We start from the raw sequence: 27,992 nt of genomic DNA, 5'->3' as shown, positions 1-27,992 counted from the left end.
AGGGATCTGAAGACATGGAGGATTTAGGTTTCTCTCTCTTCTCCAGTCCTACCACTGTTGTGGGAGCAGTTGTGCTTTTAATGATCCTTTATTTGATTTCTGTCGGTTCCTCCTCCAGCGAAGCAGGTAGAGAGCCTCCAGGACCGAAGCCTCTGCCTCTGCTTGGCAACCTGCTGCAACTTGATCTCCAGAGACCCTACAAAACCCTGTGTCAGGTGGGTTTATTCTTCTGACTCAAGCTGCGGTGTCATATTTATGCAGCATATAAACTAGTTTCATCTCATCTTTCTTTTTCTTTTTTTCATCCATCCAGCTTTCCAAGAAATATGGGTCTATATTTACAGTTTATTTTGGACCAAAAAAAGTGGTTGTGCTGTCTGGGTACAGGACAGTTAAAGAGGCTCTAATCAGCTATGCAGACGAGTTTGGAGAAAGAGAAATTACACCTATATTAGAGGATATAAGCAAAGGCCACGGTATGTCCAGAAGTAGATAGTTAAACACCCTTTAACAAAGAACTAATAGCTCACATTTACATTTCCTCTCATTACACTCACAGACTTCAGTCCTTTTTATAGATTTTATGTGACAGACAAGTCTAACAAACTATTGCATAAACTGGGAAGACGCAGAATGAAAATTATTTATATGGTATAAATAAAGAAATTACATCTGAATATTGTGGCATCAATTTCCATTCAGTCACTTGAGTCATGCCTCTACCAGTTTTGCAGAACTAACAATTCTTCCCCTTTGTCCTTACAAATTAGCTGAAGCTCAGTCAGACTGAATGAAAAGCACCTGTGAACATCAACTTTTAAGATGTGGCTTTTTACCTATTTTTCCACATTTCAACCTGTAATTTTAATGTTTTTTTAATCTTACTTCATTTGATGATCTGCATAAAATAGTCTAACTTGGTGAAGTTCAATGATATGTGATATGTATCAATGATTATATATATATATATATATATATATATATATATATATATATATATATATATATATATATATATATATATATATATATATATATAGGCCACCTTTGCTATGAAGCCCCTAAAAAGTTCTGTTGCATTCAAACGTAATATAATTAACAAAATGAAGTCCACCTGTGTGCAATGTAGATGTCACATGATCTGTTGTTCAAAACACACATTTTTTAAAGGCCCCAAAAGCTGCAGGGCCACTAAGCTAGAGGCATCATACTATGAGGACAGAGGAGCTCTCCAATCAATTCAGCGGCAAAGTTGTTGAGAAGTCAGTGTGGAGTTATAAAAAGTATACAAATCATTAAATTCATCATTTTAAAGGACATGGTACCACTCAACAAACCTGTCAAGAGCGGGCCACCCACCAGAACTCACAGACCGGACTATGAGCTGCAGAGAGTGGAGGATCTGTCCATAGGACCCCAATAAGCCATACACTCCATAGAGCTGGGCTTTATGGAACATTTAGCTGGATGGCCATATGTTGGTAGGTCAGCTGCTGTGCCATACTCTATTTTCCAATGTTGGACTGAACCGTGCTTCATGAGATGTCCAAAGTTTGGGATGTTGTTTTATGACCTATATATGCTGTAAACACATCACCAATTTTCTCCCTGAACTCTCTGCTGTGTTCCTTGGTCTTCATGAAGCTGTTAGCTACAGCTTTTACATAACAGCTGGATGTCTACTAGGGGAAAAAGTGGACACAGGAGGACATTAGGTGACTTGACATTTGCTGCAGTTTATGCACTACTTATTGTTGATCTATTACATAAAAAAAACTGTAAAACAGGCTGAAGTCTGCTTTAGTAACTTGACAAAATGTTTAAAAAGGTATGAACACTTTCACAAAGTGCTGGACCTATGTGACTTGCCTTTTGTTTTATCATTTGCTTGACGATATTATTCAAAAGGTACAAATTTGTTTTCATTTTGATTTTTGTGTCCTGTATAAGGAATTGTGTTTTCAAATGGAGAAACATGGAAAGAGATGCGTCGTTTCGCCCTGACCACCCTCAGAGATTTTGGGATGGGGAAGCGAGTTGCTGAGGAGAAAATCTTAGAGGAGTGTGGACATCTCATTCAAACGATTGAGAATTATAAAGGTATCACTTATGATGTGTTTTTTAAAGAAATATACACATAAACTCTTCTTTAAAAAGTTTAAATCATTATTGGGATTGAAACTTTTGCTCTCTGTAGCCTCTGTAAATTAAGTGCATTTTAACAGCACAAGATAAAACAATGTCTCTGTTGCTCCACAGGGGAACCGTTTAACACATCATGTCCAGTGAATTATGCAACATCCAACATCATCTCCTCTATTGCGTATGGAAGCAGATTTGAATACGATGACCCTCGATTTAGAAACCTGGTTAGTCGAACAAATGAGACTATACGCATCACAGGTTCGGCAGACATCCAGGTGAGCTTAATGTTTCACTTGATCTGCTGTGTAAATAATGTACTTGTAGCCAAAGAGAGGGAAGGGTAGCGACTGGTAGATTAATGTCTGAAGTCCAAACACTGAGCTTAATGATGCAACAGTTCATTACATGTACACCAATTCCCTAAACTTAAAAACTACTACATCTCTGTAAAAGACTTCATGCATTCTGTCGGGATTTTATGTGATAGTCCCACACGATGTAGTGCAGGATTGTAAAGTGCAAGGAAAAAGCCACATGGTTTGCAAAATTCTTTGCAAATAAAAATCTTAAAAATGTGATCTGTATTTGTTTTCAGCAGAATCCAACAGGATGATTCAGGTCTTTCCTGTACTTCTCACCGTTTCTTTATCAAATTTGATCAGCTTCCCTTACCTTAGTGTTCCTTAGTCTACATGATGCTGTCGCTTCCCTAATATTCTCTCGCAAACCTCTGAAGGTTTTACAGAAGAGTTGGATTAGAACTGATAATGACACATAAGGGGACTCTATTTACTCTTATAGCATGGGTCATTGCTTGCACTGCATTTAAGGCCTAGTCCTTAAATGGGAAACAGAGTTTTAGGGTCCAGCGCATTTACAGTCTGCGACAAAATGCGATCCTGACATCACATGTGCGATCATTGTTATTGACTTGGCCATGTAGCGGAGGAAAAAAATTAATGCTATCAGAGAGGTGCCGATTTTTATGTTGGTGTTGTGATTGACAGTTTATAATATAAAATTCTCTGCAACGAAATCCAGCTGACGTTACCCGGGCAACCACACAGCATTTCCTGTCTTCACCTCGGTATGGAGACTTCAGAGTAAAAGCACAAATGGAGCGTGATAAATATTACAGTCGGTTCAGATGCTTTTTACTTCTTTGTTTTTACAAGCCCAGCTGCTCCAATAAATTGAGATGCAAAGGTGATGGAGGGCTTGCAGGTCAGCTGTTTTACATAAACTCTCCCTCCCAATACATTACAATATACACTCACCGGCCACTTTATTAGGTACCCCATGCTAGTAACGGGTTGGACCCCCTTTTGCCTTCAGAACTGCCTCAATTCTTCGTGGCATAGATTCAACAAGGTGCTGGAAGCATTCCTCAGGGAGTTTGGTCCATATTGACATGATGGCATCACACAGTTGCCGCAGATTTGTCAGCTGCACATCCATGATGCGAATCTCCCGTTCCACCACATCCCAAAGATGCTCTATTGGATTGAGATCTGGTGACTGTGGAGGCCATTTGAGTACAGCGAACTCATTGTCATGTTCAAGAAACCAGTCTGAGATGATTCCAGCTTTATGACATGGTGCATTATCCTGCTGAAAGTAGCCATTAGAAGTTGGGTACATTGTGGTCATAAAGGGATGGACATGGTCAGCAACAATACTCAGGTAGGCTGTGGCGTTGCAACGATGCTCAACTGGTACCAAGGGGCCCAAAGAGTGCCAAGAAAATATTCCCCACACCATGACACCACCACCACCAGCCTGAACCGTTGATACAAGGCAGGATGGATCCATGCTTTCATGTTGTAGACGCCAAATTCTGACCCTACCATCCGACTGTCGCAGCAGAAATCGAGACTCATCAGACCAGGCAACGTTTTTCCAATCTTCTATTGTCCAATTTCGATGAGCTTGTGCAAATTGTAGCCTCAGTTTCCTGTTCTTAGCTGAAAGGAGTGGCACCCGATGTGGTCTTCTGCTGCTGTAGCCCATCTGCCTCAAAGTTCGACGTACTGTGCATTCAGAGATGCTCTTCTGCCCACCTTGGTTGTAACGGGTGGTTATTTGAGTCACTGTTGCCCTTCTATCAGCTCGAACCAGTCTGGCCATTCTCCTCTGACCTCTGGCATCAGCAAGGCATTTCCGCCCACAGAACTGCCGCTCACTGGATGTTTTTTCTTTTTCGGACCATTCTCTGTAAACCCTGGAGATGGTTGTGCGTGAAAATCCCAGTAGATTAGCAGTTTCTGAAATACTCAGACCAGCCCTTCTGGCACCAACAATCATGCCATGTCAAAGTCACTCAAATCACCTTTCTTCCCCATACTGATGCTCGGTTTGAACTGCAGGAGATTCTCTTGACCATGTCTACATGCCTAAATGCACTGAGTTGCCACCATGTGATTGGCTACTTAGAAATTAAGTGTTAACGAGCAGTTGGACAGGTGTACCTAATAAAGTGGCCGGTGAGTGTATGCAACACATTGTTTGAAACAATACACAGTGGTCTGTTTGTGCGGGTTTGTGTGACTGTTATTCATTTTTATACAGTACATGCGCACAAGGCTTAAGTAAGGAGCATTAAAGTCATGGGGCCCTGAATAAATATAGAAGCCACATTTTATAGACTTTGATTTGTGAAAGAACATTAAAAAAATATGCATGTTTTTCTCTTCCACCTCACAGTGATATACAATTTGCATTGCTCTATCAAATAAAGTCACAATAAAATACAAAGTTCAAACAAGCGGTAGGCTACTGTCAGCATAATCTTTACTTTAAATGCATAGTGTGAACTGAAACTGAAAAGCTATTAGTTCCTTAAAGAGAAAAATCCTCTGATGCTATTTCACAGGAGTAGGAGGGATTAAAAGACACTGATTATTTTAACGCAAAACGATTTGACTGGTATAGAATGAATTTTTCAATATATTTTTCTTGATTTGAAGCTCTACAATATGTTTCCCCGGCTGGTCGGATGGATAAAAAAGCGCCAGGTGATTCTAAAAAATGTGAAGATGACGAAGAGAGATGTGAAAGATTTAATCAAGGAACTGAAGGAGACTCTGGAGCCTCAGACGTGCAGAGGACTGGTGGACTGTTTTCTGATTCGGAAGCAGAAAGAAGAGGCAAGACAATTTTTTACTCCATCCATTTAAGGATGATGGCTGCATCAAATACCTTGTCTCATGTGCGGTATACATATATTTTTCCTTTCAGGACTCTTTTACGAAAGACACTCAGTTCACAGAGGAAAACTTGATATTTTCACTGACCAGCCTGTTTTCTGCAGGAACTGACACCACAGCTGCAACACTGAGGTGGGGGCTGCTGCTCATGGCCAAGTATCCCCACATTCAGGGTAATAAAGACAAATTGACATCCGTGATGTTGGTTTTTCTGTACCAGAAAACATATTTTTCAGCATGTTTTCTTAAGGTATGCAGTGTCTTTCATAGGTAGAGCGGTTCTAGTAGAGCTATAGGGCCTTCTAAAGGTATTCATACAGCTTAAACGTTTTCAATTCAATTCAATTCAATTTTATTTATATAGCGCCAATTCATGAAACATGTCATCTCGAGGCACTTTACAAAGTCAAAATCAGTCAGATTATACAGATTGGTCAAAAATGTTCCTATATAAGGGAACCAGTTGATTGCTTCAAAGTCCCGACAAGCAGCATTCACTCCTAAAGAAGCGTAGAGCTACAGGGAGAGTCGTCTGCATTGTCCATGGCTTTGCAGCAATCCCTCATACTGAGCAAGCATGAAGCGACAGTGGAAAGAAAAACCACCCATTTGCGGGAAGGAAAAACCTCCAGCAGAACCGGGCTCAGAATGAACAGTCATCTGCCTCGACCGATTGGGGGTTACAGAAGACAGAGCAGAGACACAACAAGACAGACAAAAAAGCACAGAAGCACACATTGATCCAGGAATCTGTTCTACATTAGATGGTAATAGCGGGTGAGCCGTCTTCCCTGGATGATGTCACAGTTAACAGAATGTCAGACCAGGTGTACCTACTATGAAGAAAAAGAGAGAGAGCAAAAAGTTAAAAGCTGAAATGACGACAGTCATTTCAATGTAATACAATGCAAAACTGGAGAACAGTAGACTGAAGAACAGTAGAAATCAGTAGAGTGAGAAAATTAGACCCGAATGTCCTCCAGTAGCCTATTCCTATCACAGCACAACTATAGAGGTAGCTCAGGGTAACATGAGCCACTCTAACTATAAGCTTTGTCAAAAAGGAAAGTTTTAAGATTAGTCTTAAAAATAGACAGGGTGTCTGCCTCACGGACCAAGACTGGGAGTTGGTTCCACAGGAGAGGAGCCTGATAGCTAAAGGATCTGCCTCCCATTCTACTTTTAGAGACTCTAGGAACCACCAGCAGACCTGCAGTCTGAGAGCGAAGTGCTCTGTTAGGAATATACGGGGTAATCAGAGCTCTGATATATGATGGAACTTGCTTATTAAGGGCTTTATACGTTAGAAGGAGAATTTTAAATTCTATTCTTGATTTAACAGGAAGCCAATGAAGGGAAGCTACAATTGGAAAAATATGATCCCTCTTGTTGATTTTCATCAGAACTCTTGCCGCAGCATTTTGGATCAGCTGAAGACTTCGAACTGCATTTTGTGGACTTCCTGATAGTAAAGAATTACAATAGTCCAGCCTTGAAGTAACAAATGCATGGACCAGTTTTTCAGCATCACCCCTGGACAGAATGTTTCTAATTTTGGCGATACTCCTGAGGTGAAAAAAGGAAACTCTGGAAACCTGTTATATATGCTAATATGGGATTTAAATGACATGTCTTGGTCAAAAACAACACCAAGATTTTTAACTTTATTACCAGAGGCCAAGTTAATGCCATCCAGATTAAGTGATTGATTAAGAACTTTATTTTTTGAAGACTCTGGCCCAAAGATTACAACTTCTGTCTTGTCAGGGATTGGGTCTAACATACAGGTAGAAGGTTTAGATGAAGCTAAAATTTTAGATAGCTCAGAAAGCTCTACTGCTTTTAAACAGTTCAGACACTGCGCAGGTTCTAAAGATTCCTCCAATGCTGCCTCACTTACTGAGGACGAGGTAATCATGTTTGGGAGGATGCCAATTATTTTATTTTTAATGGAATTAATTTTATTTATGGAGAATCCCATAAAATCATTACTGCTAAGAGCTAATGGATTCACAGTTTGTTAATTTACAACCACAATCTTCAAATGGATTTTATTAGGAATGGCACAAAGTAATATGATTTTTAAATAATGGGAATATTATGAATGTTTTTTAAATGTCTTTATATCATAAAAAACATCTAATTTAATAAAAAAAACATAAATTTTAAAATTAATCTAAATTATGTAAGCACTATTACTCTGATACCTCTAAACTGTAAAAAGTGTGGTGCAACTTCATACCTGCCAACACCTGGCCATCCATGCATTAATCAGGGATGTAACCAAGAAGCTCATGGTAACTCTGGAGAAGCTGCAGCGATCTACAGCTCAGTTGGGGCAGTCTGGTGACGACAAAAGTAATATTCCTGCCCTCCACAGTTCAGGTGTTTGTGGGAGTGTGGTAAGAAAAAAATGGGTTGCTGGAAAAAAAGCCAGAATAGGTCCAGCTTCCCACAGGCCAAAACATGGGAAAGAAAGTTCTCTTTTCATGTTTAGTGCAGGATTATGATTATGAAATAAAACAACAACAACAACTCAAAGCAGTTTTGATGAACTGGGTAGGGAAACAAACCATGAGAAAGAGGGCAGCAAAATCAGGCGGAGCAACAAGGAGCATAAAGTCAACAGAAGAAACCAGGAATGAGTGATAAGAGCCAGGGAGCTTAAATACAGAAGGACATGTGGAAAAAAAAGTTATGCAGAAATCAAGTGAAGATAGGAAACAGCTGATAAGGCAGAGGAGCTGAGAGGTGAAGAATAATGATCAGGAAACACAACAACATAAAAATATTCCCCCCACAAGAAACCTGTTTGTACCTAGCTTGAAATGCTGGTGGAGGAAATATGTTTTTATAGTTTGATTCATCCCAGTTGCCCTTATTCAACTGTAGATGCAACAATTATCCCCAGCTATCCCCATAGGCTATAATTGCTGATCTCAAGCAGAAAGTTTTTCATTTGGTTAAATAATTTTTACTAAATACTTACAGACTGAATACAAGAAGGTTTCTGTATTTCCATCTGCATTTACTTTGCTGTTAATGAGGAATATTAACTTTAAAATATTATATCTGCTAAACTGTAACAAATTTGCATCATCTTTGTGACCAATGAGACTCAAAGAGGGGAAATTGTTGGTAATATCCTGATTCTGCAGACCGGGTCCAGGAGGAGCTGGCCAGGGTCATTGGAAGCTGTAAAGTCCAAGTGGAAGACCGTAAAAACCTGCCGTACACTGATGCTGTCATCCATGAGATACAAAGGCTGGCTAACATCGTCCCCCTGAGCATCCCACACAGAACCAGTCAAGATGTCACCTTCCAGGGCTATTTCATAAAAAAGGTAGAGTGAAACAAGTCTGAGCTCCCAACGGACAATTTGCCCCTGAATCATGATGACGATGTTCATATTTTTGCTTTCAGGGAACAACTGTGTTTCCCCTGCTTACGTCTGTTCTGAATGATGAGAGTGAATGGGAAAGCCCTCACACCTTCAACCCTTCTCATTTCTTGAACAAGGAGGGCAAATTCATCAAGAGAGATGCCTTCCTACCATTTTCTGCAGGTAGAACAACTGCAGCAGTTTTTTTTAATAGATCCCATATTGTTTGCCGGGCAGGTTGGATTAAAATGCGCTAAATATTTTCCCCTTGCAGGTCGCAGGGCGTGTCTTGGGGAGGGTCTGGCTAAGATGGAGCTCTTCCTCTTGTTCACCTCCCTGATGCAGCGTTTTCGTTTCACGCCTCCACCTGGAGTTACTGAAGATGAGCTGGATTTGACTCCAGCGGTGGGCTTCACCATCCCACCTTCTCCTCATAAGCTCTGTGCCATCAGCCGGCAGTGAACGAATTACTAGATTCTAGTTGATCCCCTTCTCAGAAGCCTGGTGTTACTTTTCCATCTTGTCATGTTTCTGTCTGCTCCCTCACTCTCCTCCCTCTGCATCTTGCAATCGGTGCGATCTGCTGCACCTGTCATCCATCCACCTGCAGCCGCACAATCAAGCTGATTTCACTCACCTGTTGACCAGACTTTATGTACCTGCTCGCCAAAGCTTCCTGTTGCTAGGTTTTCTGAAGGCCACTGTGATGATTATACGTCCAGCGTTCTTCTTTGCCTGCCTTGCAAAGTTCTCGTCTTGTCTCGCCTTGGACACTCTTTGTTTTCTGGACATGACCTGGACTGTCTCTCCACCATATTGGACAAGTCAGCCATCTCCTGACTGCTTCTCGAACTGGATCCCTGCCTTAAGGCTGAGACACACCAAGCCATCTGATCCGTCTGATCTGATGGAAAATGAAGTCAAAGCAATTAGATCTGGTTGAAGTGAATGGAGTTGGGGCAGACTGGCTTGTGGTTTGCTGCAACTGTACTGCGTAGCTCCGAACAAGGTAGACCCCTGCTCTAACTCGGTTGGAGCCACACAAGAATTTGACGGGGAATCCATTAGTCAGACAGGAAGAGAGACACTTTGGCAAAGTAAAAGACATCAGCTTTGGGGATAATACAAAATTAAATCTCAGAACTGCAAGGTAAATGGTACCGGAAAACATCACAGCTCATAATTAATAAACAAAACATTTTAATAAACTATAATAAACCCATGGTAGGAGCTCAGAAGTACAACAAACAGATAAGAAAATGAAACAGCAATCTGCTTTAAGCTTGTTCGAGCAGCAACTGCAGCTTTATGTTTACTGCCCGGCTTGTTTACGTCGGTGAACTTGCCGGAATTTGCGGTACATACTCTCGCGTAAATATTTGATTTTGTGAATCTGATCATTGGCAGAGGGAGCCTCTATGCAGCCAGTAGGTCAGAAAGAAGATCTGTACAGATTTGTGCGTTGGATCGGACGGATCGGATGGTTTGGTGTGTTTCTTCCTGCCCGCACCAGGTTTCTTTATTTTAAATAAACCTTTTTAAACACAATAATGTGTCCAGCTGAATACCGGGTTCTCCGCTTAGTCACCGCATAACACATAACTTCACTCTAAATGTGTGAGTGCACCTCATTCAAAGAGTTTGAAAGACTTTATCCCTCTTCTTCTGAGGTAGTTTCTCCTATTCGTATAGATCAGAGGTCACCAACCTTTTTGCTACTGAGAGCTGCTTCATCTGTACTTTACATAATATAAACATGTTTTTAATGCTTATGTCATTTTAAATCTATGTAAATACAATTATGATTAAACCTCATCCACAAGACAGTGGGTCTTGTGGGCCAGGACTGAAAACCTCTGGGTTATACTAATGAAGACTGTTTTTCACAAAACAAATGGAACAGAAAAAAATAAGATGAGCAAATATTGAAAATCTTGATGTGTAAAACTGGTTGAAATGCTCACCTACACCCTATGTGGAAAATGATGTTGCAAGAGGAAACAACCTACATGCTCACTGAGATGTATTTCTTTCATTAAAACCACAATAACATGTTTTTTTTATTTGCTTGCTTGTTTTGTTGGAAAACTTTCCTAAGAGTTGTACTGCCAGATCAGCTCGGAATAGTAAAAAGAGTGTTATTATAAATGTTCCAATTGGTATACTGTACAATTGGTCACTGTATATACCTGAAGCACCTTGTCCTACTTTGGCACCTTCTTCTTATTATTACTGATTACTGAGCCGATGTGACATGTGAATTTCTCCAATGTGAGATCAATAAAGCCTATCTTATCTTACATGTCACGTTTCCTGATGCCGAAGCAGCACCCCTCCCCCTCCAGTGTTGTAGCGACCATTATTGTACCACTAATCTAGGTTGCCCAGCCAGGTGTTCGGCTGCTCAGTCAGCTCAGTCTTGCTGGTTTTGTGACTCAGGCAGCCTCTCATTTGTTCAGACATTAGCATCCTCTAAATCAAGTAGGAGAGGCGGCCAAATCCTGACGGGCACCTGACACGGTTATACCATTCCTACTGCAACAGGTGACAGAGGTCCAGATCGGGACTCGAACCCAGGACTGCCGTGTGGAGGACTGAACCTCCTTACATGGGTCATATTCTCTATCCCTGTGCCGTCACAGCACTGTGCAAAGATCAAGGATGTGCTGGCCAGGATGATAAAGAAGCTTCCTGTGATCAGCTTTGGGTCAGAAGAACTTGCATATTGTGAATTGTTCTGGTAGTGTTAGCTTGAATATTAAACTTAATTTAATATAAGTTAATACCTTAAGTAGCTACAGGTTGTCAGAGCTCTGCACTGTACAGGAAACAAAGCACCTTCTCAGGTCAGAACTGTCAGAAAGAAAAAAAAAAAAAACCTGGACTGGCCACTGTATTTCAGGGTCAAAGTGACTTTTATCTCTGAATAGTTAAGGTTGCAGGAACCTGATCTTACTTTGATTGTGCTTGAATTATCACTTATTAACGTTTGGAAAAAAAGAAAAACAAAAAAAGTGTCTGTGCTGTGTCAGAGCTCCTTCTAGTGGACAAAAGCCCAAACAGTCGCTGGACTGTGGCGTTGACATCGTGTTAGTCTGGAGATGTAAGCAGTGCTGGAATGATAATAGGCGAAGAAGCAGCAGTTATACAAAAATAAACAATTAACATGCACGTTTTGGTAAGTAAACACATTCAATCTTTTTTTATTCGCCCAAAGTCAGAACAGACAAATACTTTTCCCCCCATAAATCGATCTTTAACCTGGAACCTCTACATAAAAAACTATTCATGGAAGATTTGCATTTATGTTGGTTGGTAGAAACAAATGAATCATTATTAATCTTGTGATTCAGTGGTATTTTTTCATGTACAGCACCCAGGGCGAAGGCCTTGTTCTGTCGCCCCACCATGACAGCTCTGCCCAACCCCTATAAGCACCATACTTTCTTCTCTTTGCGACTCCTTCAAAATAAACATCTTCTAAAATGGTTCCAGCATCTGAAAAGGTTAGTGGCTTTCGCTCAGTGCAATATCACCACCGTTGAGTTGTTCTTGGCCATTAACTTTGCTCTTATCACTGCAACACCAGTTTATTCATAATAAACACTTTTAAATGTTCATTTATGTCTGTTGACTTATCGGGTCTCCAGAATCTGATCAGGCATTACACCATCCTCTTTTTCCAATGTCCCAGGGTGTTAAAGTACCTCTAAGGACAGCCTTCATTGTATCACACAGGACTTCTGGATTTACTTCTCTACAATCTGTTTCCTCTATACTTTTGCAGAACTCCTGGCTACTCTGGTTTAAATAACTCTATAATCTTTTTTTGCTCTCCTCCTCAGTTGTGTGAAACTCTGGATGGAGACAAAGATAAATGTCTCTCTGAAGACTACTTCAGTACTCCTGAATCCTGTGTTTCCAAGATTTAGTACTGCTCAGAGGAAGATGAATTCTTGTAATGATTTTGAAGTTTCTGCAGACCTTGGAACCTTATCCATGATTGTTTTTATGTGGCCCTGAACAGAAGGGCCCCAGATGCTGAAGAGTTTAATGTTGTTGCCAGATATACATATCGTGACACCTTTTTAATGGGAGTGAAACTCAACGCTTCACTGGTTTCAGTGCATGCCTGTGTCTGAAATTTAAAAAGAATCCAATCTGGAGGAATCAATACTTTAATTATGTTTAATCCGTTCTGAGTACAGTTTGTCCTTGTCCTCTTTTTTTCACTTCCTGATCCAACATTTCTACAGCCATGTGCAAAAAATAGGAATATCAATTACAGTTGTTTAGAAAGTGTTGCAGGTGCTTGTTTCAAAACTTTGCAGGTGAAGCAGCAATAATCTGACTGATTTGTACATTAGGGTTTAGATAATCTTAAATATTAAAGCTGTTTTGTAACATGAGAAAATACAGTAAAAATCCAACAACAGATGAATATTGCTGATGAGCAAACCGATGCATTTCTGAAAGACTAATCAGCTGTATACAATTTTACTTATGTATTTGTTTGCACAATAAATCCCAGATCAAAGCCTGTTACAATGATTTGACTCCCCAAGTAAAAGATTTATGCACTGTCTCTAGAGAAATTACAAAAGTAACATTTTCAGCATGTATAAAATGGGGAAACATAGCTTGCTTTTTAAAAATCCTTTTTTCTTTCCCATCAGTCAATCGTAAATACTCCTTGAGTGAATCTTACCACATACAGCATGCTCTGCATTTCTTGTCGTGGTATAGATGCACAAAATGGCTTAAAATGCATTCATGTTTTTTTGCAACACTCCAATGTTTGATTTAAGCATGGAGATCAATATTTATCTTGCCACCGGTTAAGATAAATTCCCAACGGGGAAGTTGGTAAAGAAATTTACTGCGTATTCCTTAAAAATTATCCATCAAATCTCAAACTCGTCAAGCATACAGACTCTTCTTCCCGCTACAACCATCTGTGGAAAAGATCAAAGAAGTTGCACTGAAATGTCTGTATTTATGCTGCCACCACAGAAGTATAAATCATTTAGCAAGACACCATGGTAGAGAAGAGTGATCATCCACTAGCAGCACCCCTCCTGGATTCTTTGCCACATACAAGGTGGTCTGAATCCCCCACCAATGTGGGTCTAACTAATTGGACACCAGTTTAATTTCAGGAGAAGGACCACCTATTTGGTTGACTCAGTATTCCCAGAAGCCTCAGGCGGAGGAGGGAATTTGAGACACTATTGAAGATTTGTTGCAGGTAGGTGTTACAACCCTCTGCTTCTTCTAGGAAGACTCCCATTTTACTAGAGGACGAAAAGAGAAATGATAAATATCCCGTTGCTCATGACCTTAGAGCAAGTAACAACATTCTGGTGACAAACGTTGCCTGTTCCTAATTCGTATGTTGCTTTGACCAATCTTGACAGATTAACAAGATTAATCAGCAGTGGTTTACCTAAATTGACCTGGCTAACACTTTTTTTTTTTTTTTTTGTGTCCCTTTAGCAGAGCAGTGCAGGGACCTTTTCTCATTTACATATCAGGGTCAACAGCCGCGCTACACCTGGCTGCCACAAGGGTTTGCTCTTTCTGCACGTATTTTCAATCAGGCACTTAAAGATGTGCTTCAGTCCTGTCCTTTGCCACAGAATGTCACCGTGATCCAATATGTAGGTAATCTTTTTCTAACTGCACCCACAACTCAGACATGTTTGGAGGCCACACGTTTGGTGCTGCAACGTTTCGCTGACAACGGCTTTAAGGTCAGCAAAGCTAAGTTACAGGTTGCACAATAGGAACTATGTGCCCAGTTATACAGGATTGACATATGCCCTTAGGGCCATTGTGAAAGAACAGGGAATGAAGAATCTAAATGGTCCTCCTGAAGCTGAAGAAGCTTTGATTTCTTTAAAATAGTTTCTGGCCTTTTCTGCTGAACTGGTGTTACCTGACTAAACTCTGCCATTTTATCTTGATGTTTCTTCAACAGACACCACAGTAAATGATGTTCTATTTCAGAAAAAAGGGAGAGACAGAAAAAGCCTTATGTACATGAGTGTTATGCTGGACAACATGGGGGGGAAAAAAGACAACCAAAATGTACACAGCGTGTGGCAGGAGTGGCAAAACTCATCCAGAAAACAGCCCAACTGGTGATGTGTCATCCCTCACAGGTTTTGACCACACAATGTTGTGGCTTATGGGAACTCCCAAAGTTTTACGCTCGAATGGTTGAGAAAAACTTTGGAAGCACCAAATATGACTTACACACATGAGGGCATCAACATTGCAGACAAAATGGTCTCTTGAGTGTGTAGAACTAGTGCTTAAAGAAGATGTCAGACCAGACTTACAAGAAACACCCATCAAAGAGGCCATAAATCTGTACATAAATCCTTCTTGAGACTAAACCAGGAAAGGAGATTACTGAGGACTTTTACTGACATGGCGACACCAGTCAGGGGGTACGGGTATGTGTTGGGGTGGGTAGATGCTTATTCAGCATGGCCAGAGGCTCTGCCTGCAAAGAGAGAACATAACGGTGAATAAATGTTAATAAACCAATACATTGCAAGGCATGGGTTTCCTGAAAAGGTGAAATCAGATAAAGGTACCCATTTTAAGAACCAGGACCTCCAACAGGTGGAGGCAATGCAAGGGTTGAAGCATGAATTTGGCACGGTTTACCATACTCAGTCCCATGGGAAAGTGGAGCGAATGAATCAAATATTAAAAACAAAATTGGCAAAAACATCTGTGCACAGACAAAAGTAAATTGGTTGGATGCTTTCCCTCTTGCTCTGATGTCTATCAGGTGCTCTGTTAACCAGACTACAGGTTTAACCCACATGACCTCCTAGCGGGCTGACCCTTTCCAGGAAACATTGACTAAGTTGCCAGGACTGACAGGTGACACACATAACTTAACACACAAAGCATATTTTGCTGAGCTGCAGACTGTGGTGGAGACTTTTTTCCAAGGTAGTAGGAGTAAAGGCACCAGGAGTAGACAATAGGAACACACCCCAGGCACAGTGGGTGTGTCTTAAGGTCATCAAAAGGAAGTGGTTGGAGCCAAGGTCCACAGGGCCCTACCAGGTTGTGGAAAGGACCACATTTGCGGTGAGGTTGAAGGGAAAATGTGAGACGTGGTGTCATGGCTGCTCCTGAACCCCAGCAGTCACTGAAGGAGGTGCAGGAGGACCTGAAGGGGCGGTCACATAAGCAATTAGGACCAGATTCAGAGGCAGAATAATCCCCTCTGGTCACTGAACAGGCAGTCAGGTAGTCCCTGTGTGTGGAAGATTTGTTTTTCCTTCCTTTATTGTCCTGCCATTTTTACACAGAACCAGAACACAAGGGCAGAGTAATCCCCTCTGGTCTCTGTAGTGACTCACAGTCTATCCTGTGTGTTGAAGTGGCCAACTGCTAGCCTTTGTGGGAGAAACAAGCGGGCTGTATAAGTCACCACATTTAATCTAACAGCTGGAAAAAGGAAGACAGGACATTCTGTAATTATCTTATATTCACCTTTTGAAGAATCTTAATTAGTTAGTTTGTTTATCTTTTACTCATGAATTATCTTATGTCCTGTTGATCATACTTTCAGAAGGAAATCCCTCAGCTTTGGGAAGTGAGTGAACCCCTCCTCAGGTAAGAAGGTTAAAAGTCTCCCAGGGGCTGCAAAGTTCTTGCTGGCGACAGATCACTGGTACGAAGGTCCCAAGATGGAGGTCAACTTACTTGGAAATCGGAAACTAACTGCTGGGTTTGTTCTGTTGACAGTAATTACCTTTGCATAGATCATTTCTTTGTTCCCTCCATCCATCTATCTATCTATCTATCTATCTATCTATCTATCTATCTATCTATCTATCTATCTATCTATCTATCTATCTATCTATCTATCTATCTATCTATCTATCTATCTATCTATCTATCTATCTATCTATCTATCTATCCCTAAATATCTAAATGCACATTTCTGTAAACGAAGCCTCAATCATAATTGTTCAATGAGCACCGTACAACATCACTGTCTTTATCTGTGGCGTTACGAACTCTTAAAAAAAATGAAATAAATTGTATCCCCTGTTCGTTGCATGTTGTCAGTTTTTTTTTTGCCTTAATTATGTGTAATGTGAACCGGAGTAGCCAAAGACGAATTTCGCCGCGGTGACAAAGATTCTGATATGGCAGGTCTGTGAGCCACCAAGCAGGGAAAAGCGTGCATTATCTGGATCTACAGATGGTTGTATTTCACGCTACAGAGGTATTGTGCTTACTTACACAGAAGGCAGTCCCACTACTTTTCAATTTGATTTGTGTGATGTCATTTCATATGGCTCTACTCCAGTTGTCTTGAAACGGTATATGACCTGTACTTAGTCGCAGTGCCAGAGCTACAGTCTCGATGTTAGGAAAATAGTTGGGGTCTAGGTAACAGGTTTTGTGATGACTGGGGACAGGTAAAAGCGTGAACTGGACGAGGATGGAATCTGTATTATTCATATGGGCCCAAGGAAAAGGCAGCTAAAATTAAGTTTCAAAGGGGACAACTGAGATCAACAGGGAACGCACACTTTAACCCTGTTTAACCCTGTGTTATTAAGCATTGACAAACCAACCAGTTTTTTTTCTCCTCCAATACACATTCCACAAATAAGGTAATGGACCCATCATTAGGGGTGGATGTGTCAGGAAATGACTCACAGGGACTCATTAAGGTTAATTTCTTAACCTTAAGATGGCGAGTCTGAGGGGGATGGGAGTGTAGAGAGCCTCTGGGAGTTGTCTGCAGCTGATGTACAGTGTTTAAGCTTAAAAGTAGATGTTTGATCATAAAGCCCTCAGATCGTACTGAGCTGAGGGCTGACTTATTATGTCACAATTCAATAAATTTCGAAGTTTAACTGTCTTGAACCCAGAACATGCTGGTTTCTTAAGGTTTGTGTTAGTTATTGCAACCATCTCTTTAACCAATAAAGGAAGCAGAAAACCATGCTGGGATAGAGCAGAAAGCTGCTCCGCCCATTTTCCTTGTTAGAACGTCCTGAAAATCCAGATTGAATTTCTGTTGTTGAGATGTTGTGAAAAAATGGGAGAGGCTGGCTAATCCTGACTGGCACCTTACACCCTTACACTGTTCCCTCTGTAAGACACTCATCCAGTTATGCAATACTATGTCTGTCATTACCCGTTGACTGCCGTCCTCAAACCTAACAAGCGCTGATATCCCTGGAAGATAATATAATCCTAACAAACACTCCAGTGAAAGGCACATTTAACCTGCAACTTGTGCATGCAGGTTTTAAACACATGCATTCACACGTTTAGCCTGTCAAAGTGTGGAGAGAAAGAAAGCCCACAGGAAACGCAAAATTATCTTCTGTTGTAAAACATGACAGTAAAAATGTATTGATAAAGATGAAGATGAAGACTAGGCATTAGTATGAGTGCATTCTCTGCAGTATAGAACCCTAGTTGCTCAAATTCACTTATTTTTGTCTAGCAATGTAGCACTAAAACTTGCTTTATTATTGCCAAAGAGAGTCCAACAGATTTACTTTCCCACGTGGAGCATTACGCTATAGTGCTCCGCTTGATACGTATGCAACAAACTTTATTGGATATTATTTTGGGATTATTTCAAATTCAATGGGCCAAAACCTGCTTACTTCTAAACTTACTTTCTTGAAACACTATCAGGGATCTATCAGCATTACACATCTTGGCTTGATAAAACCTTTCGGATCCGCCTTGTTCACAGCTCTCCTCAGGTGACCCCAAAGCTTTCCCGTCTACACTAAAACTAAAAACCAGTCAGCCTTTCATTTTGGCATTCGCTTACTTAATAGGATGCAGGAAAAACAATTTCCACTTCACCCTATTGGCAGAGCCTGGCAGACATTTTTGGGTAAAAACTGACTGGTGGGGCATGGTGGAGCTCGACACGGCTCTTCGACTCTCGGGCCGTGGACCTTTGCCGCATGGCTACCCCCTCACTCACAACCCTATTTTCTGTTAGTCCACTTTCTAATAAAAGCCATTAGTAGCAAAAAAACTGACTGGTGTTTGGTTTCATAGTTTCATTGACAAAAACCCACAGTTCAATCTCTAAATAAGTCTTTCTCCAGGTATGATGATGCGACCACCATGTTTGACTTTGGGTCAGGGCCGGCCCAAGCCTCCATGCAGCCCTAAGTAAAGTTGGATTTTGGGGCCCACTATTTCAGTCATTATACAGGGCCAACCCCGAGAAGCAGTTCAATCAAAGGTAAAGCTACACAAATACAAACATGTTAGTATGGTTTGTTAGTTTTAAAAAATAAACTTCCCTAGTTTTTAACTAGCTAATTTGCCATGAAGAGCTTGGCTACACAAATATCTTTTATAAACATTAGCCTACCAAGCGAGCCAAGATTGAAAAATACATTTTTACTCCGCTTCCTTTTTCTTTTCTTTGTCCCTGATGGATATGTTCTTTTTTGCTAAATTGTGTCGTCTAACTACCTGTGTTTTAGATGTGCGATGTGCACGCATGTCTGGAGGCGGGAGCCGGCATACATTAATTTATTTATGTTTTTTTTTCTTGGCAGGAGGCAGAGGTGCAGCAAAGCTTTAGTTACAGAGGCAGTAAGAATAACTAGGCAGCACTCTGTTGAAATTGTGTTTTTGCAGAATATTTTTGGGACCACTACTCCGATTTGGAGTTATGGTCCCAACTTCACACAATAACAGACTTTCTGCTAAATTCAAGCTTTCACAACATTTCAGCCAGGACTGGATGTTTTCTTTGAAAAAGGCTCTTCTGCAACCCTGATGATATTACAGATTTATATCACAAGTAGAACAAAACCAGTCCTGGGCAGAAATTCTTGCTGCTTGTTTCAATTTGCCTTTTTAACTTTGGTTTAGCTATTTAAGCAGGAATGATTGCTTTTCAAGCTTCAAGTCAAAAATCCCCCCCAAAAAACAGGAAGTTCCAGGTGTGACAGGCTGGCAATTATGTCATCATTTGGTTTAGGTTGTCGGAGGTGAAAGGAGGAAAGCTTTGGAGCTAAGGCGGCTGCACAGTCAGAGTCTTAGTGGAACCCGGGTGAACGTGCAAACTATCGTCGGATCATGTTTGAAGATATTCTTCGAAGCCCTACTTCAGCGCTACTGTTTGGGCTCATTGTCACCGTACTGGTCCTCGGTTTTCTTTACTCCAGCTTCAGTTTACGAGGAAGGAGGGAGCCCCCCGGACCCAGACCGGTTCCTCTGTTTGGTAATCTGTTTCAGGTGGATCTGAGGAGGCTGGACCAAAGTCTTTGTAATGTGAGTAATTATCCTTGTTACAAGACCGTCAACATTTGTACAAACTCACTTTTTTTTTGCGGTTCTATTTGTTTAGCTGTCTAAGAAATATGGGCCAGTTTTCCAAGTATTCTTTGGACCAAAGAAGGTGGTGGTTTTGGCAGGGTACAGGACGGTCAAACAGGCTCTGGTGAACCATGCAGATGAATTTGGAAACAGAGAAATCACTCCAATTTTTTATGATTTCAACAAGGGACATGGTAAAAAAAAAAATTCTCGCATTTCTGACTTTGAAAGTTTTTTTTTTCTTGTTAAATTTAGTCAACCTGTCCCCCCCCCCCCCCCCCCCAGGTATTCTTTTTTCTAACGGAGAACTGTGGAAGGAAATGAGGCGCTTTGCCCTGTCAACACTGAGGGATTTTGGAATGGGAAGGAAAATGAGTGAAGAAAAAATTATTGAGGAATGTCATTACCTTATCGCAGAATTTGAACAATTTGAAGGTAAGTTTTCTAAAGCTGCATTCAGTTAGTTTTAAAATTAATATGAATGTTTGTAACATTAAAATGAGCCATAGGCTGTACTTTATTTCCACCAAAAAAAAAACGTATCAAAACAAATGTTTACCATTGCAGTTACTAAATTAGCATGAAGTAATATATATATATTTGTTTTATTTATTAAATTTGGATTCAGTTTAATTCCTAACATACTCAAATACTTTTCATCTGCTTGTAATGGGCCTGCCAGTAGTGATTTATTTTATTTTTTTTCAAATGGGTGAGAATAGGGAGATTACATATATATATATATATATATATATATATATATATATATATATATATATATATATATGTGTGTGTGTGTGTATGTATGTATGTATGTGTGTGTGTGTGTGTGTGTGTGTGTGTGTGTGTATATATATACTAAGCGCAGAGAAGGAGGCAGAGACCTTGAGCATAAAAGATATATCAGGATGATGGGCTCAGTGAATGTCTCAGACAATGGAAGCTGAAAGAAAAGGATTGAAGGAACCATTGAGGGAGAAAAACCCCTGCATGGGACGTACCACTAACAGACAGGTGAAGTGGCCGACATGACCAAATCCTACCAATGGCTAGAGAGGGCTGGACTGAAGGACAGCGCTGAAGCCCTGATCATGGCAGCACAGGAGCAGGCCATGAGCACCAGAGCAATAGAAGCCCAGATCTACTATACCAGGCAAGATCGCAGGTGCAGGCTATGCAAACTGGCCCCTGAAACCATCCAGCATTTCACAGTAGGGTGTAAGATACTAGCAGGGAAGGAATACATGGAACGCCGTAACCAAGTGGCTGGTATAGTGTACAGAAACATCTGTTCAGAATACCAACTGGAGACCCCAAGATCAAAATGGGAGTCACCTCCTAAGGTGGTGGAGAATGACAGAGCTAAGATCCTGTAGGACCTCCAGATATGCAAACAGACAAAATGGTAATGGCCAACCCACCAGACAATGTGATAATTGATAAGCAGCAGAGGACAGCTGTTGTAATTGATGTGGCCATCCCCAGTGATGGAAACATCAGGAAAAAAGAACACGAGAAACTGGAGAAATACCAAGGGCTCAGGGAAGAACTAGAATGAGCTTGGAAGGTGAAGACAACAGAGGTGCCCGTGGTCATCAGAGCACTCAGAGCAGTAACCCCCACTGTGGAGAACTGGCTCCAACAGATACCTGGAGAAATATGAGACATCTCAGTCCAGAAGAGCGCAATCTTAGGAACAGTTAAGATCCTCAGAAAACCCTTAAGCTCCCAGGCCTTTGGTAGAGGACCCGAGTGTAAAAAAAGAGAGAAAAAAAAGAGGTTTTGTTTGTTTGTTTGTTTGCCAGCATTTAAACTAAAAGTATCATATTTTTTTTTAAAAAAAAGCACATTTTTATTCCTTAATCTCAATTTTTAACCGTGTTAAAAATTCTTCACAGGTAAACCCTTCAGCAACAACAAGGCCATAAATTATGCTGCTTCAAATGTCATATCAGCGTTAATGTTTGGAGAGAGATTTGACTACAGTGACAAAGTCTTCCAAGCAATGGTGGAAAGAGACAACGAGTCAATTCATCTCACAGGGTCAACGTCCCTCCTGGTTTGTCTAATCTATGTTTTTGTTCTCTTTAACAACTGTCCTCATCTTCTTTTGTTATTTGTCTAGATGAAAGTGATTTCAGGTGTTGTTTTTCGTAGTTGAAGACGTTTCGCTTCCTCTCCAGGAAGCTTTCTCAATTCAAAAATTTAAGAAATATGTAATTGTGTAAATACTAGTCACCATTTTCCTTTTCTATGCAAACATCCTCAGAAAGGCACTTTTTGATATATTTAATACATTGGTCAGAGGGCCTGGTGGCGCCAGTGTATGGCAGCCTCGCCTCTGTCAGTGTGCCCCAGGGCAGCTGTAGCTACTTACATAGCTCACCACCGTCCGTGTCTGTGTGTGTGTGTGTGTGTGTGTGTGTGTGTGTGTGTGTGTGTGAATGGGTGAATGACTAAACTATAGTGTGAAGCGCATTGGAGGTCGTCAGACTAGTTAAAGCGCTATACAAGTACAAGCCATTTACCGTTTACCATAATAAACATCTTAGCGGGTCGGAAAGCCTTGGAGGGAAGGTGCTCCTCTTCATAATTATTGTTATTTACAAGGAGGATCAGAAGAAATGAGTTGAAATATTTAACTTTGAAGAAGAATGACGTAATAAAACCAAGAATCCACAGCCAGGAAACACTGCGCACAAAATACTAATAGAAACAATAGAAAATGCTAAAAAAAAATACAATTACTAAAGTGAAAAATAAAAATAAAAACAGAGTGACCAAATAAAATACACAATGGTTTTAAATACATCCCAGAAGGTATTATGGTTTCTGCCTCAAACCTGGACTAACTGATTTTGCTTAACTTTCCAAGCTATACAACCTATGTCCCTGGCTTGGTCCTTTCCTTAAACACTGGAGGGATTTGATGAAGAATGTGGAAGATGGAAAGAGGGATGTGAGAACGATGATAAAGAACCTGAAGGAGACCCTGGACCCTGGGATGTGCAGATGCTTTGTGGATGCCTTTCTGATCCGCAAGAAACATCTGGAGGTAAGCAGTTAAACTGGAGTGAGACCATTTTCAAGTTTTTAAATATTGACAACAAATTGTTTACCTTTGTTTAGGATTCCGAACTCTTGAATTTACACTACCACGATGACAACCTGCTCTATAGTGTCATGAATCTGTTTGCGGCTGGGACTGACACCACTGCCACCACTCTGAAGTGGTGTCTCCTCTACATGGCCAAATTCCCTCATGTTCAAGGTACAAAAAATCCTCTCCAAGCTTACGTTGGTTTACAGGTTTTTTTAATACAAAGCTTTACATACAGTACCCTTTGCATGATCCATTTTCAATGTTTATCCAGAACGGGTTCTGGAGGAGCTGAGCACGGTGGTTGGAAGCCGGCAGGTTCGAACAGAGGACAGGAAGAACTTGCCGTACACCGATGCAGTCATCCATGAGTCCCAGAGACTTGCCAACATCGTTCCCATGGCCCTTCCTCATGCAATAGGAAAAGATGTCACCTTTCAGGGCTACTTTATCAAAGAAGTCTGCTGCCTTCTTGAGGTTAAATATATATTCGTCTTTAAATTATATCTTTAAAAAAATTTATTTTTTTTATTACAGGGTACAACTGTAATTCCTCTTCTTACATCTGTCCTGTATGATGACACTGAATGGGAGAATCCTCACAGTTTCAGCCCTTCTCATTTCCTCGATAGTGAGGGGAAGTTTGTCAGGAGAGAAGCCTTCATGCCTTTTTCTGCAGGTATGATCACTGATCATTCTGGATTTTCAGTGTGTCACACACCGTGATGTTTGACCATTCACAGCACCTTGCAGGTCGCAGGGCATGCCTTGGAGAGAGTCTGGCCCGAACGGAGCTCTTCCTCTTCTTCACCTCCCTCCTTCAGCATTTTCGTTTCACCCCACCTCCTGGAGTTTCGGAGGATCAGCTGGATTTAACGCCAGTTGTGGGAGTCACTCTTGCTCCTACACCTCAAAAGCTGTGCGCTGTCCGTCGCCACTGAGGAGTCGAGCTGGGGTTGCTGGATTTTTTCTTCCTATTCTTGCACAAGTGCAGGATTATGGTAGAATTAGAAGAATTTGTAGCTGTTGAATGTTATGACCCTAATGAAGGCAACAAGCCAAAACGCTATGGTCAGCAAATAAAGGTATTTCCCAGTACTTCAAGTTTTGCTGGAGTTTTCACTTCACCAGATCTCTGACCCTCTCCATGCACCTTGGAAGTCAGGGAAGTTTTGCCAGAAACGTTTATAAATCCACTTTCAGATTTTTACATTCTAGTTATAAATTAAGCTTTCGAATCAGTTATTGTTCAGAATACCGTATTTCTGCCTCCTGATTCATAGTCATTTTGCATACTATTATTCTTTTTACTATAAACTCACATACTGTATGTCCACCAAACAAGGTGTCAGATGTTGGTATATACTTAAGTTAATGGAGTTTTTATAAGAGGGGGAAATTAAATTTGATGCAGCAAATAATAGTAACATAGATATAAAAGATTTGCTGATCCTAGGATATAATACTGCTTTGCTTTACAGCAAAAATGTAACCTCAGAGTCAATATCCAGCCAGGAAGAAGTTGTCTTGTCTTTATCAGTGTGAAGCAGCCAAATTTCATGATGGTTCTGCTGCAATACATGAATAAATAAATCCAGGGTGAAAAAATTAAATGTATATTTAAGTGAATAAAAATTCAATTTAATAATTGAATGTTTAAAAGGCATATTTAATTTTTTAATGCCACATTTAAATATTTAATGGCACATTTCATAATTTAATGGTCCATTTAATTGTTGAATATTGTATTTAATGATGAAATTGTACATGTATTTATTCAATGGAACATTTAAAGATGCATTTATTTATTTCATTAAATTTTTTTCCTTTTACATTTCATTATTTTAGGGCACATTTATTTATTTCATGGTACGTTTAATGATACATTTAATGATTTAATGGGACTTTTAATGTGCATTTATTTATTTAATTCGACATTTCATTATTTCATTTTAAATATTTTTCTCGGTACATTCATTTATTTCATGATTTATTTATTTATTTAATATTGCCCCCTTAACCCTCCATACATTTAAAGGCCTAGCCACATTTTTCTTCTTATTTCTGCACCACTGGCATCTCACAATTTAATTTCTGCACCTTTAAATACTAAATTGTTTCAATTCATGAAGTACATTTGCACATTTAAAAAGCAGACACACAATCAGTGGAAAAACACGCAATTCTTGTTATTCTTAAAAAAAAAAAAAGAAAAAAAGAAAAAAAAATGTTCACGAAGGTCATTTGGGGGTAGAAGTTGAAGAGCTGACCTACAGGTGAAGCAACATTCCCATGAGTTTAGAACAGCAACACAAACACCCGTTTGTCTTCAAAATGTAAAACAGGACTGCATCTTACAGATCAGTTTTCAGCTGTATTGTGAAAACTTAATTGACACTAATATTTAGACACACCCTGTGTCTTAATCACTGTTACATGAGAACACAGCGACTAGGTAAGTAATTATAGACAACCTGACACTGGTGCGCAGAATCATTGGGAATTTGGCAAAGTCATGCTGCAAGCTTGGATGAACCGAGGTGGAGCTTATGTGTTCAACCTCTACACTCCCCCAACAAATCTACACTGCAGAACTGAGCATGACAAATCACAAAAGAGCATACAAAAAATACAATAAAGATATACATAAAAACATTTACCATGGTGCAGCAGCAGATATCAAGCAAAAAACATTGGAGGAACCCTGACTGATTGAACTCTCTTCATCAGAGCTTCAGAGATGATGGCGAGTTTAAAAAAAAACTCTGGAAGTAGAAATCACTCAGCCAGCTAAGCAAAACGGTACAAAAGGGTTAAGTGGGCGGGGCCTATGTAGAGCCAACCTATAGGTGGGTCTACACCTACACGTGATGCAACATCCCTGTGAGCTTTTCACGGCTACACAAGCTCCTCTGTGTCTTATTTACAGACCTTTAGATAAAGAAGCTGTAAGCAGCTGAGGACATGGAGCCTTTAATGGATTTAGGTTTTTCTCTCTTCTCCAGTCCTACCACTGTGGTGGGAGTAGCTGTGCTTTTGATGATCCTTTATTTGGTTTCTGTCGGTTCCTCCTCCAGCGAAGCAGGTAAAGAGCCTCCAGGACCGAAGCCTCTGCCTCTGCTTGGCAACCTGCTGCAACTTGATCTCCAGAGACCCTACAAAACCCTGTGTCAGGTGGGTTTGTTCTTCTGACTCAAGCTGCGGTGTCATATTTATGCAACATAAAAACCCATTTAATATGTTTGATTTAATTTCTTTCTTTTTTTTTCATCCATCCAGCTTTCCAAGAAATATGGATCTGTATTCACAGTTTATTTTGGGCCAAAAAAAGTGGTTGTCCTGTCTGGGTACAGGACAGTTAAAGAGGCTTTAGTCAGATACGCTGATGAATTTGGAGAAAGAGAGGTTTCACCTATATTTGATGATCTAAACAATGGTCATGGTAAGATAAAAAAAAAAAAAAAAACATATACTGGGCTTTTCAAAATGCTGTAGCAGATTATAGTGAAACCATTTCACTTTTTCTCCCATTACAACCACAAAACTAATTGTATTTATGTCGTGAAATAACACAAAGTGGTGGATAATTGGGATGTGGAAGGAAAATAGTACATATGATTTGAAAAAAAATTACCAGATGAAAATCCAAAAGTGTGGCATGAATATAAAATGAAATTGAATCAGTTTTTTTGAGAAGCCACTATAAGTGGTGGGACATTTGTGGTAGAAACTAAAGATAAACGTCTGTGCTTCTGTCTTTGCAAAATAGTGCAAGCTCAGTTAGATTTGAAAGAGCATCTGTGAACTTCAATTACCAAAGATTCTCGAGGGGATTTAGTTCTGGACTTTGACTAGGCCGTTCTAACACATGAATATGCTTTAATTAAAACCATTCTGGTGATGGTCTGGCTGGGTGTTTAGTATAACTGGCCACAGTATTTAGCTCCATCCAGCTTCCCATCAACTCTGACCAGCTTCCCTGTCACTACATAATGAGAATCTTCCTCACAACATGATGCGGCCAACACCGTGATTCAACATGGGGATGATGTGTTCAGGGTCATGTGCAATATTAACTTTATACCACATACATGATATTTGTAACCTTGTTGTATTGACAAGTTTAAGGGGTGTAAATGTTTTGACAGAGGCACCATTGTTCTGCTACAACTGTGCTCCTTATTAGTGACACTCATTAAATTTTTATGTGATAAAACATACTGAAAAGATAAGTAGAAAAACAAAAACCCAAAACGTCATCTTGATGTTGTACAAATGGTCCCAAAAGTTCCAGGTTGCTCCCATCTGACCAGAGCTCTGTTTGATGTGTTCCCGACGTAGCTTGAAGAACATTTAAAATGGATTATAGCTTTCTATTAACTGTGGCTTTTTTTTTTTCGTGCCCCTCTTACATTCGTCAGTAAACTGATTCTCTAACCTGAGCTGTGGATCTCTGCAGCTCCCCAGAACTAAAGGCAATTTCAATAAAGTTTCATTATCATATTTTGGTAGATTTGCATTTACTCCATTTTTATAGCCTTCCTCTGAGTTAAACCGCACCACAACTTTATTCTTGATCTGTCTGCTGTTTGGCTTGGTCTTGATGACGCTGTTTGTTCAATAATGTTCTTTAAGAAGCCTCCTCTGAGGTTTGTTAGAGAGCTAGAATTTTACAAATTCCTAAAATTCCCACACAAATAAAAAGAGGCGACGAGGAAATGTAAAAAGAACAAAGGGTCGTATAAGGGAAAGGTAAAACAAATTACATAAATTTCTTGATGGAAACGCATGTATTAGGAAAAAA

At 40.2% G+C, this 27,992-nt stretch overlaps 3 protein-coding genes across 3 annotated transcripts in view; all 3 read left to right on the top strand.

Moving 5' to 3' along the window:
• Positions 1-14: 14 nt before the first annotated feature.
• LOC105924743 (cytochrome P450 2K1) lies at positions 15-10,281 on the top strand. The gene is made up of 9 exons (XM_012860520.3): positions 15-215; positions 314-476; positions 1,951-2,100; positions 2,260-2,420; positions 5,112-5,291; positions 5,383-5,524; positions 8,510-8,694; positions 8,775-8,916; positions 9,008-10,281. Exons 1-9 carry the CDS (start codon positions 15-17, stop codon positions 9,193-9,195), a joined length of 1,512 nt encoding a protein of 503 aa, XP_012715974.3. The 3' UTR covers positions 9,196-10,281.
• Positions 10,282-19,749: 9,468 nt separating this feature from the next.
• LOC105924765 (cytochrome P450 2K1) lies at positions 19,750-24,286 on the top strand. Its single transcript, XM_012860536.3, has 9 exons — positions 19,750-20,043; positions 20,120-20,282; positions 20,374-20,523; positions 21,987-22,147; positions 22,964-23,143; positions 23,218-23,359; positions 23,463-23,647; positions 23,726-23,867; positions 23,942-24,286. The coding sequence occupies exons 1-9, from the start codon at positions 19,849-19,851 to the stop codon at positions 24,127-24,129; spliced, it is 1,506 nt and encodes a 501-aa protein (XP_012715990.2). The 5' UTR covers positions 19,750-19,848; the 3' UTR covers positions 24,130-24,286.
• Positions 24,287-26,041: 1,755 nt separating this feature from the next.
• Positions 26,042-27,992, top strand: part of LOC105924753 (cytochrome P450 2K1) — a gene marked incomplete in the record, with an annotated part of 10,156 nt that continues 8,205 nt past the window's right edge. Inside the window, 2 exon segments of the mRNA XM_036147977.1 lie at positions 26,042-26,362; positions 26,468-26,630. Coding sequence (XP_036003870.1) covers positions 26,153-26,362; positions 26,468-26,630 — 373 coding nt within the window.

The sequence above is a fragment of the Fundulus heteroclitus genome, chromosome 16 (genome assembly GCF_011125445.2).
Source record: "Fundulus heteroclitus isolate FHET01 chromosome 16, MU-UCD_Fhet_4.1, whole genome shotgun sequence".
NCBI lineage: Eukaryota > Metazoa > Chordata > Actinopteri > Cyprinodontiformes > Fundulidae > Fundulus > Fundulus heteroclitus.
Note: the sequence above shows the minus strand (reverse complement) of the source record. Positions and strands in the feature narration are given on the sequence as shown.

Excerpts from the sequence above, each read along its gene's own strand:
- LOC105924743 (XM_012860520.3), top strand. The coding sequence starts at position 15 with ATGGAGGATTTAGGTTTCTCTCTCTTCTCCAGTCCTACCACTGTTGTG. Across the intron at positions 2,101-2,259 it reads AACGATTGAGAATTATAAAG|GGGAACCGTTTAACACATCA; the intron begins GTATCACTTATG and ends GTTGCTCCACAG. Across the intron at positions 8,917-9,007 it reads CTTCCTACCATTTTCTGCAG|GTCGCAGGGCGTGTCTTGGG; the intron begins GTAGAACAACTG and ends TTCCCCTTGCAG.
- LOC105924765 (XM_012860536.3), top strand. The coding sequence starts at position 19,849 with ATGTTTGAAGATATTCTTCGAAGCCCTACTTCAGCGCTACTGTTTGGG. Across the intron at positions 20,044-20,119 it reads TGGACCAAAGTCTTTGTAAT|CTGTCTAAGAAATATGGGCC; the intron begins GTGAGTAATTAT and ends CTATTTGTTTAG. Across the intron at positions 23,868-23,941 it reads CTTCATGCCTTTTTCTGCAG|GTCGCAGGGCATGCCTTGGA; the intron begins GTATGATCACTG and ends AGCACCTTGCAG.